Source organism: Amphibalanus amphitrite, unplaced genomic scaffold (genome assembly GCF_019059575.1).
Source record: "Amphibalanus amphitrite isolate SeventyFive unplaced genomic scaffold, NRLGWU_Aamphi_draft 000061F_arrow, whole genome shotgun sequence".
NCBI classification, from domain to species: domain Eukaryota; kingdom Metazoa; phylum Arthropoda; class Thecostraca; order Balanomorpha; family Balanidae; genus Amphibalanus; species Amphibalanus amphitrite.
The window spans coordinates 189,871-205,139 of NW_024881557.1; the positions used below are offsets into that span (position 1 = coordinate 189,871).

At 56.3% G+C, this 15,269-nt stretch overlaps 1 protein-coding gene across 5 annotated transcripts in view; it reads left to right on the plus strand.

Annotated features, from left to right (window-relative positions):
* Positions 1–14,767, plus strand: part of LOC122378506 (endochitinase A-like) — a 27,060-nt gene extending 12,293 nt beyond the window's left edge. For all 5 annotated transcript variants that reach the window (XM_043359617.1, XM_043359619.1, XM_043359618.1 and 2 more), the window contains 3 exons: positions 480–569; positions 13,321–13,426; positions 13,836–14,767. In XM_043359617.1, the coding sequence (XP_043215552.1) occupies positions 480–569; positions 13,321–13,426; positions 13,836–14,026 (387 nt within the window). In that variant the 3' untranslated portion in view covers positions 14,027–14,767. The remainder of the gene's footprint in view (positions 1–479; positions 570–13,320; positions 13,427–13,835) is intronic.
* Positions 14,768–15,269: the final 502 nt, after the last annotated feature.

Here is a 15,269-nt window from a genome sequence, read left to right on the forward strand (position 1 = left end):
ATCTATCTAATGCACCAGAAACAGAAGATTCGTCCATTGAAACGGTGACTTCGTGGCCTGCAGCTCCTCTGTAATCCGTTAATAGCTCCGTCTGTCACCCGTCCGTGCCCCCCCCCCTCCTCGATACTGACCTTTCACCAGCCTGAGCCTCTCCAGTCTCCTTCTGAGTTCTGACCGGTCGGCAGCTCCGTCCTCAACCAGTCAGCAGCTCTGTCTCTGACTCGTCCACAGCTCTCCCCACTCACTGACTTTTGACAGCGCTCTTTGCCCCCTGCTGACCCGCCCGCAGCTTCGTTTCTAACCGGTTCGCAACCCACCACCGACCGTCCCCCGCTGTTGTCTGTCACAGGTGTCTGCAGCTCTGGTAAACCCGTCCCCACCCCAACATTGACCGTCCCCCGTTGTTGGTATCTGCAGCTCTGCTAAACCTGTCTGCAGCCCACCACTGACCAGTGACCGTCCCTTGTCGTTCATTTCAGGTGTCCCGCTCGGCCGCCGACCAGGAGAACCAGCCGCCAGCATCGTCACTGCCCAAGGTGTCCTACAAGACATCGGGAAATCTGGTCATGGTGAGTGGCGAGTGCCTCTCCGCCCGCCCACTCCGGTCCACGACTGACGGGTAGTGCCAGTTCCGCACCGGGGACGGCTTTAGGGAAGTGGATTGAATAGTTGCCACGTTGCTTGCATGTATTGTGCAGAGAATGGTATGAAGCTTCTTGGCTAAGTCAATGTAGAAAGTAAAGCGGGAACAACCACGTGTAGACTGTATATATGGACCGCACGGCCGGCCAGCCAGAGCAGGACTGGCTGGCCGGCACACTCACCCCACACCAGCCCGTCGCGGCGGCGGCCATCACTCAGCGGCGGGTGTCAAGTGAAGAAGACGACCCGGCCCCATTGTTCGCCGACGCCGCGGCGGGCTCACAGGGCACGCTGCAATGCCTGACTCACACACGACAGTCACATTCGATACCACAGCAACCGCCGACACACTCCCACCTGATACTCAAGAATCATACTAGTACATTTTCAGTGGACCACACTGCAGTACGCACCACTAACGGATCATCCGACTCTGCAGGCGGGCGCTCCGCCGCAGCAGCACCGGCTCGACCTGAGCCGGCTCGGCTGCAGGAGGCTCAGCCACAGCCGGCTCGGCTGCAGGGGGCTCAGTCCCCGTCTGCTCTGTGGCGTGCTGCAGTGTCTCAGGCACAGCACGCACGGTCGTTCCATTGTCTACAACCGCGTCAGCGCCGTCCTCGGTTGCCTCCCAGTGACAGTCCACGTACAATGGCGGCCCGTCATCGACACTGTCACTGTCCCCGTCGCCGTCATCGACACTGTCACTGTCCCCGTCGCTGTCCTGCTGGTCACATCGGTGACGAACGTTTCTGACGTGCCATGGGACCCCATCGACCTCGACTACCTGTCGCGACACCAAGCCCGTCACCGTCCCGCGCCGTGACATATCTGTGCAGCGTGTCCCACGTCGGCGCACCCACACCCTGTCCCCCACTCTGAGACGCGCCCCGTCAGATACAAGTGGGGGTGACCCCACAGCCTCCGTGGCGTCAGATAGCGGCGGCCTAACACGACACCGGTCGTCAGACACGAGTGAGTGCCGCTCGCTAGCTTCAGCGGTGTCAGACGGCGCGGACCGAATACAATCCCGCACGGTGTACTGATACACCCCGGATGCCGGGGCGGACTCTGCCGTCACTCCATCGCGCGGGGTCACGTTGTAAATGTGAACCGCTTCGGCCACGGTACACTGGCGCCTCGCGGCGATGACTTTGATTGTCCGATGGCACCGCTCCACCACACCATTCCCGCCTGGCTCGTGGACAGCTCGGAATCTGAGAGCCACTCTCCACCGCGCCGCGAGCACAGCCATATGACGGCCTCGGAACACCGTGTCATTGTCTGTCAGGATCTCCTCAGGGGCTCCGCGCTCGAGAAATAGCTGCTCTAGGTGGCCAACAATCTCGATGGCGTTGGCGCGACGCAGCGAGCGCCATACGCAGAAGCGCGATGGCCCACAGTCAATGACGGTGAGGTAGTTCTGTCCGCGGTGATGGGTGACGTCGATGGATATGCGCTGCCACGGGACAGACATGCCGAGCGAGCCATGTCTCCACCGCACCGGGGCCGGGTCAATCGAGCGGCACGCGTCACAGTTCTCCACCACCGCACGAGCCATAGCCCGGGTGACGTCACGCGACACATCACGGCGGGCAAAGTACAATGTCCGACGGACACCGGGGTGGCCGGCCCGATCGTGTGACTGGCACACGGCTGCACGGAGCTCGTCCGCCGTACCGCCGTCGGCACGCCCAGCGGCGGCACCGGCCAGAGGCGGCGGCTCGGAGACGACCGCCGCACTGACTCCGGGCGATGGAGACTCGCACTCTCGAGTCACACTCACGTTACGAAGCCAGTCTTTGGGGACTCGCGTCAGTGCGTCAGCTCGGTTCTCAGCCGACCGCACGAGCGTCACCGACAGTCGTAGCCGCAGCTCACCGACCAGCTGACAGATGATCCCCACACGTCGCCGAATCAACAGCTCACCGTGCGCCTTTGTTCTGAGGCGCGCGCGGCCGCTGATGGCGTCATCAAGCCAGCGATGAACAGTGGCCGAGTCGGTGCGGAGATCGATTGTCCGCGCTCCCCAGGCGACAGCCAGGTTGACGCCTCGGATGGCGGCGTCCAGCTCGGCCATGTTGATGTGCGTGGCCTCATTATGTCTTAGCCAGCACGCGTCCTCGATGACGTCACCGTCCGCTGACTCCAGCACGACTCCGGTGGCCAGGGAGCTGGCGTCGGTCCAAACAGCCATGGCGTCACCCTCAACGCACCACGTGCCGCGGGCTGGGTCGTCACCATTCAAGCGGCCTGCAACATAGTCCAGCTGAGCACGCAGCGCTGCGTCATCGGTGACGTCATCCCACGCCCTAGTCATCTGGTTCACACGCCGTTTGAGCCAGGCCACCGCAGGCCTGAGCCATCCACACACGGGCAGGTGTGCCACCAGCCGCCCACACCACGAGAACACGGCACGGCGCGTGACAGGTGCCGGCGGCGCTCCCACCGCGTTGTCCCGAGTCCACTGCAGTTTGCCGCCCTCTGCCTGGACGCGCAGGCCCAGCAGCCGAGCTCCGCTGGCTGCCCGCTCTGGGGGCTTGCAGTTCAGCCCGAACTTCTCGAAGTGCGCCACCACACTGTCTGCGCTCAGCACGTCTTCGTTTACCAGAAGATCGTCCACATACGGAAGGACGGCACGCTGTACGTCCGGGTCCTGCTCCAGCACGGACCTCACAACGGCCTTCATTATCTGAGGGGCTGTATTAAGGCCAAAACCTAAGCGTGTCAGGCAAAACCTCTGGCCTCGAACCATCACAGTCTGGTACGGCCAGAGCCGCTCCTCTACATGCACTTGCAGGTAGGCGCGCTTTAGGTCTATCACCGCCACGTTTGCGCCATGACGGCGCCACTTCCGGAGCTGATCCGCACACACATCAGCATCGGCTGTGTGAGCCGATACAAAACCGTTCAGCTCGCGGTAATCCATTACCGGGCGCACTTTGGCCTTGTTGCTCTGCTGCACAGCCATCAGCGGCACCAGCCCCTTCGCCGCCCCATGGCGGTCCTCATCGTACGGCACTAGCCAGCCCTGTGCGATCCATGCGTCCAATTCCGCGTCATATTCACGGCGTGCGGCTGACGGCACTGTATACTGGGCGACAGTGTTCGTCAGGCACTCGGGACCTTCGCCGTCACGCCATTTCCAGGCCACGGTCCATCTCCGCTCCGCCGAGTCAAAGCACACACGGAAGTCCGGCGCATCCACGCCCAGTGGCTCACTGCACACCGCTCCACAAAAGCGGACCTCAGATGGGGAGAGCACGGTCACGCCACCCAGTGCAGAGACGCCTGCGATCCCGAGGACCATATCCACTCCCAGAGGCCGCTTCTCCACCACCACCGTCTCGAGTGTGCCGCGGTGGCCCGTCGGCGCCTCCACGACCACGGCGCCAACACCGCAGCACTCCAGCTGACCCCCACTGATGGTGGTCACGCGCACCTGCCGCGGTCTCCACTGCGTACAGAGGGGAGCGTAAATGATGTTCTCTGTGCTGCCGGTGTCAATCAGGACGCTGCACTCGCGGCCTTCCACCCTCAGCCGCGTGATGGGCAGCGCACCGCTCAGTGCTGCGCAGGAGAGGACGGCGGTGCTGACCCGTCCTCCCCGGTTCCGTTTCCCGATCGCTGCTGGCACCTCGCCGCGATGTGACCGAGCTCCCCGCAAGCCCAGCAGCGCATGCGGCGCGGAGGGCGCCGAGGCCGACTACGCGGCGAGGCAGGACGCTGGTCGGGGGACGGTGCCACGGCCCGTTGCTGCACTGCCGCCGCTGAGACTCGCTCACTGCTGAGAATGGCTCGAGCGCGAACCACGATGGTAGTCAGGTCCAGTCCCTCAGCCTTGGAGCCGGCGCGAATGGTCTGGCGGACGTCGTCCGGCAGCCCCGCGACGAACGCGCAGGTCAGCGCGCGCTCTGGCAGTCCGCCGAACAGGGCCGCCAACCGCCGCAGGTCGGCCAGAAACACGTCAGCTGACTCCCCCGGCCTCAGCCGCCGTGCTGAGAAGGCTTCGTACGCTGCGTGCTGGTCAAGGGCGAAGGCTGCATACAGTGCGCCGCGGACGGCCACCAGCGAGGACTGGCTGTGGGCGGGCAGCTGTGACCAAACAGCGAACGCACCGCCCGAGAGCCGCAGCGGCAGCACTGACTCCACCGGCACACCACGCAGCCGACACAGCATCTCCGTCCGGCCAAACCACTCCACGACGTCGGTGCTGCCGTCATACTCGGGGATTAGACGGACGTCGAAGGGTAATGGCGGCAAAACGACTGGGGCCGCCGGCCGCTGACGGCCAGGCGACTGGCTGGGGGCGCCGCTACTGCTGAGGTGACTGGCAGCCGCCGCTGCTGCCGGCCAGGTGACTGACATCACCGGCCCTGTCACTGACGTCAGCACCGTCTCTGACGTGGAAGCTGTCGTCGTCATGACGTCTTCACTCTGGTGTAAGGCCGAAATAGCTTGTAGAAAGTAAAGCGGGAACAACCACGTGTAGACTGTATATATGGACCGCACGGCCGGCCAGCCAGAGCAGGACTGGCTGGCCGGCACACTCACCCCACACCAGCCCGTCGCGGCGGCGGCCATCACTCAGCGGCGGGTGTCAAGTGAAGAAGACGACCCGGCCCCATTGTTCGCCGACGCCGCGGCGGGCTCACAGGGCACGCTGCAATGCCTGACTCACACACGACAGTCACATTCGATACCACAGCAACCGCCGACACAGTCAATTCATTTTTTAATATCTTTAAGCTGTAAGTTCAAATTTGAAGCGACGACATTTCATATGGCGAATTGACTAAGCATCAGTTGCTGCGCACCTGTCAATCAGACTGGAAGCGGCCCTGATTCTGTGTCACAGACACCCATAGGCTGATTGTACCGTGTGGGTGACGGGTACAAACATCATTACTGCTCAGTCTGACGGGATCAACGCCATTTGTCTGATTGGACGCGGCCGGTGACACTGGTGCCGCGGACTGTTTACCTCAATCACAGTGCAGAGTTCACAACACTAGCCTTTGAACTCCAACGACCCTGTACCGAGCGATCCGTGCTCGGGAAGATCAGATCAGTAGGCTGAGTTTGAGGGGATCAACCCGCGGTCCGAATTTGGGAAGGTCAAATCTCTCTTCACCAGTGATCAATGCAGTCAGGACGCTCCCCTTCCCCAAGTATCGCTAGCTCTTTAGCGCCGGGCCGCGATGCCCCGTCCCGCGTCGTTCTGCGACGGACCGAACTGGCCGGGGCAGTCCTCGTTTCATTCCATTAGAGTCTCCAACTGCGGACGGCCTCTTGTGATCGGCCGGCTCGGGTCACTCTTGGCCGTTCAATGACGGGTGGCGGCCAGGGGCGGATCCAGGAAAACTCCAAGGGGAGGGTCATGGATCGAAGTGGTGCCCCTACCTATACCCAAAATTAAAAACTCAACGGATTACGTCCACTTCATTTTGGTGGTGCCCCCATTTTCAGTTTTTTTTTCTTTTTATTTTTTATTTTTAGTCAGTATCTTAACTCTTAGCCACAACCACATTTACCAATTGTAAGCAAGTATATATGAATGTGCTATGTGTATATATGTTGTGGACGCTGAGTAGTGAGTACTTACCAGGAACGTTATCAGGTAAGCAAATCGTTGTCAGTCCGACGAACTTGACCCTGGCGTCTAAAGGGTCTGTCCTTGACACTTCAGGCTTGTCAGGGGCACCAAAGTCCTTACAGGGACACCACAAACCTGTCAGGGGCACATACGGCCTTGTAGGGGCGCCACAGGCCCGCCAGGGGCACCACAGGCCTGCCAGGAAGCAGGGGCACCACAGGTCTAGCAAGTATACACGACAGGCCTGTCAGGGGCACAACGGGCCTGTTGGGCCCATGAGCACCCCTAGGGGCAGGGGCACCACAGTCCTTCCAGGGGCACCGCAGGCCTGTGAGGGGCACCAGCGGCCTAGCAGGGGCACCAGTCAACACAGGCCTGCCAGGGGCACCACAGACCTGCCAGGGGCACCAGAGGCCTGCCAGGAGCACCACCGACCTCGCAGGGGTAACTTGGGCCTGTCAGGGCCCAGGGGCACCACGGGCCTGTCGAGAGGCACTTCAGGCTTTTCAGGGGCACCATAGTCCTCTCCGGGCGCAGGGGTAGCAGGGGCGCCAGAGGCCTGCCAGGGGCACTACAGGCCTAGCAAGGGCACCACTGGTCTATCAGGGGCACCACGAGCCTGTCATAGCCAGGCATCTCATGCTTGTCAAGGCCCAGGGGCACCACAGGTCTGTGAGGGGCACCAGCGACCTAGCAGGGGCACCAGTCAACACAGGTCTGCCAGGGGCGCCACAGACCTGCCAGGGGCACCACAGACCTGCCAGGGGCACCAGAGGTCTGCCAGGGGCACCACCGGCCTCGCAGGGGCACCTTGGGCCTGTCAGGGGCACCACGGGCCTGCCGAGGGGCACTTCAGACTTTTCAGGGGCACCAGTCCTCTCCGGGCGCAGGGGTACCAGCGGCCTAGCAAGGGCACCAGAGGCCTGCCAGGGGCACCAGCGGCCTAGCAAGGGCACCAGAGGTCGGCCAGGGGCACCACAGGCCTAACAAGGGCACCACGGGCCTGTCAGGGGCACCTCAGGCTTGTCAGGGCCCAGGGACACCACAGTCCTTCCAAGGGCACCGCAAGCCTGTCAGGGGCACCAGAGGCCTGCCAGGGGCACCACAGGCCTAGCAAGGGCACCACTGGCCTGTCAGGGGCACCTCAGGCTTGTCAGGGCCCAGGGGCACCACAGTCCTTCCAGGGGCATTACAAGCTTGTCAGGGGCACCAGAGGCCTAGCAAGGGCACCACAGGCCTGCCATGGACACCACAGGCCTGCCAGGGGCACCACCGGCCTTGCAGGGGCGCCTCAGGCCTGTCAGGGGCACCACGTGCCTGCCGGGGACACTTCAGGCTTGTCAGGGGCGTTACAGTCCTGTCAGGGCCCAGGGGCACCAGGCCCGTGGTGTCCCTGCTAGGCCTGTGGTGCCCCTGGCGGTCCTGTGGTGCCCCTGTCAGGACTGTGATACCCCTGATAGGCCGGTGGTGCCCCTGGCAGGTCTTTGGGCCCCCGGGCCTCAAGGGGGGGGCCATGACCCATGTGACCCCCCCCCCCTTGGATCCGCCACTGGTGGCGGCCGTCCAGAGTCGCGTCTTCTTTGTTCAACTCGCGGTCGAAAACTTGTGAGCAGCGAGATTAGCTCTAACTGCGAGCGCAGTTCGTGGGCTTCTAAAAGGGTGATGTTAGATTGATTATATAAATAATGAAATAAAGCTACACTGCATTGACGTAGCGAGTTTAATGCATGGTGTTCATTGTGCTATTTTTAGTTAATCGGAGCCATTTTTGCTACTCATCTGAAAATGCCAGTAGCTGTTAGTTGGTTGTAACCGCACTTCTTTCAGTTAATTCCTGCAGCACCTTCTTTATTATTTCCAGTCATAATTATTTAACGATCGCCCTTTATTCGTGGTGGTCTGCGGCTTACGATGGTCAATTAACTCACTCGCTCAAAAAATGTTTTCAGAGATCCCTCGACGGTAATTCGGCGTTTATTCCATAGAACGCCCATCTCTATTCCCCTGTTATCCTGTTGTCTGACCGTGGGCGTGGGCCCGTACCGCCCGGACCGCTGATGCCGCTGCGATCGGTGCTTGTTTGCGTATTAGGGCCGGCCGGCGCACTGTCGCACGGTAGCGTGTCGGGCCAGGTCAGCAGCGCCGCGTCGACCAGCTCAGCGCGTCCGGCGACGGCGCGTGACCGCCGCGCCGCGCCGCTGACGGCGACGACACCACCTCTGTCGGGGAGAGAGAGAGAGAGAGAGAGAGAGAGAGAGAGAGAGAGAGAGAGAGAGAGAGAGAGAGAGAGAGAGAGAGAGAGAGGAGACAGACAACGTGGGGTGTTTAAGGGTGGATGGGGGGATGACTGGACCGGTAGCATCACTGCTCACGAGTCCATGAGTACTTAGTTATAACGGTAGTCGCAAAGTCTTTGCGCCTCGTCTTATGCACGTCATTCTATCTGTCGTCCCCCATTAGCGACCAAATTATTGCAGCGTCGACTGTGGACATGGACTGAACAAATTAAAATGTCAGAGTCTAAACCCCGTAGTGATCCAGTGGGTGTCTTTTGTTGACGCGAAGCGAGGACGACTCACTGACCACTGTGCTTTGTTACACGGTCGCTGCCATCCAATGAATGACATCATTTATTTGAAAAAAGCGTACACGTAACCCGCGCTCTAAATTTTACGAATGAAGGCACATGTCACGATATTTTTGTGGTCTGACGCAAACAGCGTCATGAAATAAATAGTAACGGCACACGAAAATGAGCGGCGCTATTGCTCACCGCTGTCTGTCCGTCGTATCCACGATACCGTTGATTTGTGTGACTCGGAACCGAGCGCCGGCGCTCGCTCGGTTGTTATTTATCGTGCTGCCTTCGCCGGGCAGTGCTACAACGGTCCCTGGCGGCGGGTGAGAACCACTCCGTCGCGCGCGGCACCGCCACTCCTGGCACGGTGTACCCTGTCCTGGCAGAGCCCGTGTCTCTGCGTGTCACGACTAATGAGACGATAATCCGTGACGTAGATCGTGACATTCCCTAACACGACTGTCGACTAGTGAGTTTTGCGACGCATCTGACAGGACAGATCGTGACACAGCTGGGGCATTCCACGATAGATCGTACCACTTTTTTCCAATTTGACACCCTCATCTCTCGGAATTTGACGAGAATTGGTCTCTGGGGTAATAAGGGGCTCTGAATCCACCTGTAGCAATTTCAGGCTTATCAGGTAAGTATTTTTTGAGTTATGGTGTAAAACATTTTTTGGAGCTTGCTTTGCAGCGCTAAGTTTGGCGGGCTGTAACTCTAAGACCGATTATTCAAATGCCAAATGTTATATAACATTGAACTTGCAATGAAACAGAGATTAATATGTATTTTTGAAATTTTGAAAAATGCGCTATTTTTGATATATGACATATCGAATTTTCTTTCATTTGTATTTTTTGGACCTTGGGACCAAATTTTTTTGAATTTTTATTTCTTTCAAAAAATATTTGGCTCATTGTTAAGAAGTATGCAAAAAATTAGGAAGGTGTTCTTTCTATAAATGTATTTATATTACGTCACGATAAAGGTTTCGAATAGTGATTTCGGGAGGGGAGCTTACAAATGGCGTGGTAAAGCTGCCTAGTGACATCACGGGTTACTGAAATTTCAGTTGAAGTCTGAGTCATCTGAAAAAAGTGAAAAGAGGGTTCATCCAACCCTCTTTCCTATAAGCGCGAGGGTGAAAAAGGCTGTTTGGTTCTGACATTGTTTTGGACGCCAATGACCATAGCTGTCCGAGATGAAAGTTACAGGACGCATACATGGTGTCCTCCAGAGGTCTCACAACTTGTATATCTGGGAATTTTTCAAGGTTACATGAGGTCAGGTCGGTCACGTGACATCACTGTTATAAATCAATGGGGAAATATAAAAAACTGTTATTTTGGCGCCGAGAATGATCTAAAACTATCCCACGTACATGGTATCGTGATTTCATGCACTCCTTGCAAAGTTCAATGCTTTACTTTTGCATTGTTAACCTTGCGTGACGTCATTTATGACGTCACTAGGGTCGTACGAGTTTTTCGTCAATAACTCCCGATCAAATGGAGCAAGAGGGTCGGGAAAGCCACCAATGGACTCGGGAAGACCTTCCGAATCGAATGATATGCCATATGATACCCTTTGCCCAGCTTCGTGACCTGAGGGGCTCTGACCTGACCTTGACCCGAGGTCAACTACTTAAGTTGACCTCATCCTAGCAAAAAGTATACCATTCGATGCACCTGAGCTAGGCGAGCACAATGATGCCAAAATCGCGGCTCTGCGGCCATTTTTTGCGAGGTTATTTACTAAAAACCGAACCCGTAATTTCAGTCACGTGACCTGACCTCAGACGCTACCGGTTAACCTGAGACCTTAAAATCGGGTACCAATCGCTGCGACTTGTAACGGCACACACGCTCGTTTTTTCCGCGAGGCTCTAGCTCTATTAGAAGCGAAACGGCGTGCTGGGGTCGTATCAACCCCTCCGAAACCCATTTTGTTTCCGGGAAAATGAGGAACTTATAGAAAGAACACCTTTCTAATTTTTTGCATGTCGACTTGCAATGACATGAAGTTTATTTTGAAAAAATGAAAATGTGAAAAATTTTGGTCCCAAAAGTCATTAGAGGCAAATGAAAAAAGATTAAGGCTTTTGCCTAACAATGAAAAACTTTCTTTGGAATTTTTAAATAGTAATATTAATTTTTGATTCATCGCAAGCTTAGTGCTGTTTACTGTTTGTTGGTTGCTTAACCCGTTCTTGAGTTATAGGCCATCAAACTCACCGTTACAAACCGAAGTTAAAAAATGTAATGCAATATAACTCAAAAAGTTTTGATCTGAGAAGTCTGATATTTTGCCAGGCGTCTTTGGGGCCTATGATTACCCCTAGGACCGATTTTCATTAAAATCTGAGAGATGAGGGTGACGGGCCTGGTACGATCTATCGTGGAATGCCCCAGCTGATAATGCAGTTGGTGTCAGCTCATGACAGAATCGTGACAGTGCATGTTGTAGGTGTCACCATGTGATAGTTCGTGACACCTGACATGACACACCTCATGGCGCCTGACAAACTTCATGAGAGAACTCATGACAAAGCTCACGACACAGCTCATGACATAGTCTGTGTCACACAGCTTGACACAGGTCGTGACACGGCTCATGACAAGGGGTCATGCACGGGCGGCCATCTGCGAGTCGCCCCCTCCCTGTCGCCGTTGTGCGTGCTGGCGGGCTATTAGCAGCGCGTCTCATTAGCCGGCGCCGCTGGCCGCCGGTGCGTGGGGACCCGGGGACGGAGCTGTCGCGACCGGTCGTCACGGACCTCGAGACGAGTGGACGTGACGACATAAAGACGAGCAACGGACCTCTGTAGATAAGTAGACGTAAAGATATGAAGGCGAACGACGGACCTTCAGACGGGTCGACATGAGAGTATAAAAACAAGCGACGGATCTCAAGACGGGTAAACACGTCTCTGGTCCGTGAAAACGAAAGGCGGGCCTCTAGACGAGTAGACATGAAAACATGAAGACGAACGACGGGTCTCTAAGACTGGTATTTGTGCGCTGCGTGATCCGAGGAGACGGATGTTGTCGGAAGGGTTTCGAGCGCCGCAGAGACTCGACAGCCAGAAGACGCTGCTTGCTCATAGAGTTTTATCCGCTTTCTACGGCTCCGGTTGAGCTGAAATGCTCCGTTCGGGTGCTGGAGCTGGGTGGTGGAAACGGAGGAGTTGGTTAGTTGTAACTTGCCAGACTGGCTCGGGGGCTTACAAGATACGTTTGAACTGCGGAATCCTTGCATCACCCATCGCCGAAAGGTTTGCCAGGAAATGTTTGAAGGAAAAGCCCCGTGAGTTCTGACCGGAGAACGCTATGAATACCAATATCGGTATGAAAATCAATCAGACTGAGCTCCTGCCGGCAGCTGAGCCGGGCCGTGGCGTCAAAAGAGGCGTTGGCCGCCGCCCGGTCTGAACTCGCCGGCGGCTGCGACCGACCCGACTCCGGGAACCAGTGAAGGTATTGCGCAGCGCCTCCACGCTGGCGCCTCGCTAGTAAATACAGCTCCTGGGGGACGGTCCGCCATTGTGAGAGAAGTACTCGTACTAGATCTGCGGAGATGGCACTTCTGTGTGGAGGTCGGCACATCGACGTGTCGACTCATACACCAGCACTAGACGGCTCATTTTGGTAATCGGTTGAGTGGGTCATGTCCGACTGTGGTGATCCTGACGGCTCGGTTACGAGTGGTGACGTTGTTTGGGGTTGATAGGTCAGTGACGTTGTGTCTTACCTCTACGTCCTATCCACTGTGCCAATTTATGTTCCGACTAAAAGCAGCGGATGGACACGCCCGATACTCATGCCCTCGACGGGGGCGTTGGCAGACCCGCCGTCACCGTCCCCGACGGGCGCGGCGGTCGGCCGGTCGGCAAGTCGGATTCGATTAGCTGATCTCATCAGCGTGGGGAACGGTCGGTAGTCGGCGGCGGCGGTCATAGTCACGCCTCCCGTCCCGCCCCGACGCCGTCGACGCCACAGTGTCGATCCCCGGCCAGGGACCGACTGAGGACTCTGGGGCCGGACCATGGCTCTGGCGCCGGGCTCGGACTCGGGATACTGAATGTCCAGTGTCGCCCCGGTGCCGTCTCGTGGAGGGGTGAGAGGAGAGGGGTTGTTTTCACTGCCGAACGGTGGTTCGAACCAGCGAGGCCTGGTCAAGTGGCTGATAAATTGGTCCTGCGTGGCTGCTGATTGGTTTCACCTCGAGATACGGCCAGGGGCAACAACGGAATGTTATCGACAGCGTGTAGCTTGGTGAACTATGTTCTGTCACCTGGCTGTTTTTTTCTTTCACATCTTTGGTTATCAATTTTATGAGGCGTAGTTCTATGTTCGTGAGGTCCACCTAACCATATTTTGTGCTGTATCTGTATGTTGACCACTGCGCTTTTCATCGTATGATGTACTTGAATCACACAAATGTCTCTTCAAATCTGGCGTATCCGGACGGTTATGTAAATCGTTGTCTTTCTCATGCCCCGCAGGACAAGACAGCGTGGAACAAACTGGTTCGTAAGAACACGGCTGAGAACCGCAAGGCCGGGAGGTTCCTGCCCAGCCCGTCTCCGGTTATTGCCGTCAAACACACAGGTAAGGTGATGGATATTTTGTCATCGGCTGGTCGCAGCGGACAGCCTCACTAGGGATGACCAGTCGCGAGGGCCGCTACCTGATAATGGGGAGGCGTTGTGGGCACTGTGATTTTGTTTGAATGAGGGGAACTGGCAGCTTCCAACTGTTTGAACACCCGCCGTGCGTTTTTTACGAGCCTCTCCATCAGTTGTTATGTTCAGTACTGCACTACTTTCTGCGGAGTGATGTACGGAAATTTCTTGTTTTTCTTTTAGAAAGCTTTTTGAATTAGGTAGAAGCGTATGTCTGATATAATGAGCTATAAAATCAGAAAACTGAGATGGATCTTCTACAATGCGTTTTTGTGTTGTCTTATATCACGCCTTGCTACACTCATCCATCTGACCCATCCCTTCTCTGTTCGCAGGCCACAAGAGTGTCGCTTCCCGGCGAGTCCGCTGGAATGACGAATTTTCCGTGCCAGACATGGCTGTTCGGGTGCGTCCGATGCGCCGCTCTGTCAGCGATTGCGATATGACCCAGAGCTCGGACGCCTCGTACATGGAGGTGAGCGTCTGCGAGGTCCGCAGCGCGCGGCCCGCCGTCGTCCGGCACTAGTGCGCGGAGGAGGGAGAGTGACCATAAGGGGCCGAAGGTGGCTCCGAGAGAGCGAGCGGGGTTTGAGAAGGTCTGGTGGTGCGCATTGCAAGCTGCAACGGCGGTCAGCATTGATGTAATTTGTGCGTTGGTATCTATCGAGGGATGAAACGATGACCGATTAATGTTGAAAGATACTTTGAGCTCAGCTGTGAGAAATGAAACGGGAAGTGTGCTTCATTCGAAATTTAATGAAGAGCACCTGTCAACTTCTTTGAAACACTCTACCTGTGTTCCTTTATAGTTTGATTTCAACGTTGTCAGAATGTTCGCACCAAAGTCTTCGTACGCCGGTTTCCTATACTTATTTGTTTGGTAATGCCCGAAAGCATGACGTCAATTATTCGGGTCCACCTCAAGATGAAGTGTGAGATAAGCTTCTGCGATATCTGCATTTAACGTCGCTTCGCACGGCCTTAACCATTGTCAGCTAGTGTTGTAACTTGTAGCGGTGCCATAGACTACCGTACCGTCTTCAGTGTCTCTTGTATAGTCTTCCACGCCTGTCCTGTTGCCATTAACCAGATGCAGCGCTTCTGTAGCTCGAACATCTAAATGGCCGAGCCGCTAGACCAAGCTGTGAGAGCGACCGTGCCGGAAATAGCCCGAACTAAATCATGCTCGGCTGTTTTTATGACTAGCCCTGTTGTCACATTGTTGTCAGCCTGTTATTTTAAGGACACAATAAATCTTGTGAATGCTCACGATTTTTAGACAATTATCATTCTGCGTTTTATCCTACCATGACAATGATTTGATATTTTTAATGGTCTAGGTAATAAGATCTCATTTTGATATGTTTCACCTGTTCAGAAACTTGAAGATAGAACGATTAGAGGTGTGTGGTTGTGCTCTCCAAAACGAGACCATCGCAACACCTGAAGATCACTTGTGCCTTTAATTTGACCGGATATAACTCATGCCGGGATCTAGGGATTAGGACACGCCTCGTACAGCGTGCTTAGAATTTCTCTCTTGGTTTTACCCACAGCTCTAACAAATTCGCGCTCAAAGCCTGACTTACAGCAGAATTGCTCTTCGCCTGGTCGCTTCAGATTGCCTTTCATGCCGTAAAGCAACGCCCTATGAGCTGTGGTCTGACGGCTCCCAATCTCCCAGCCTTACTCAAACAGAGAGTGGGCCAGTTTCTCCTGCGGTCGGGCAGACTGGTCCGCCCGGCCCGCAGTCACTGGTGGACAGTACT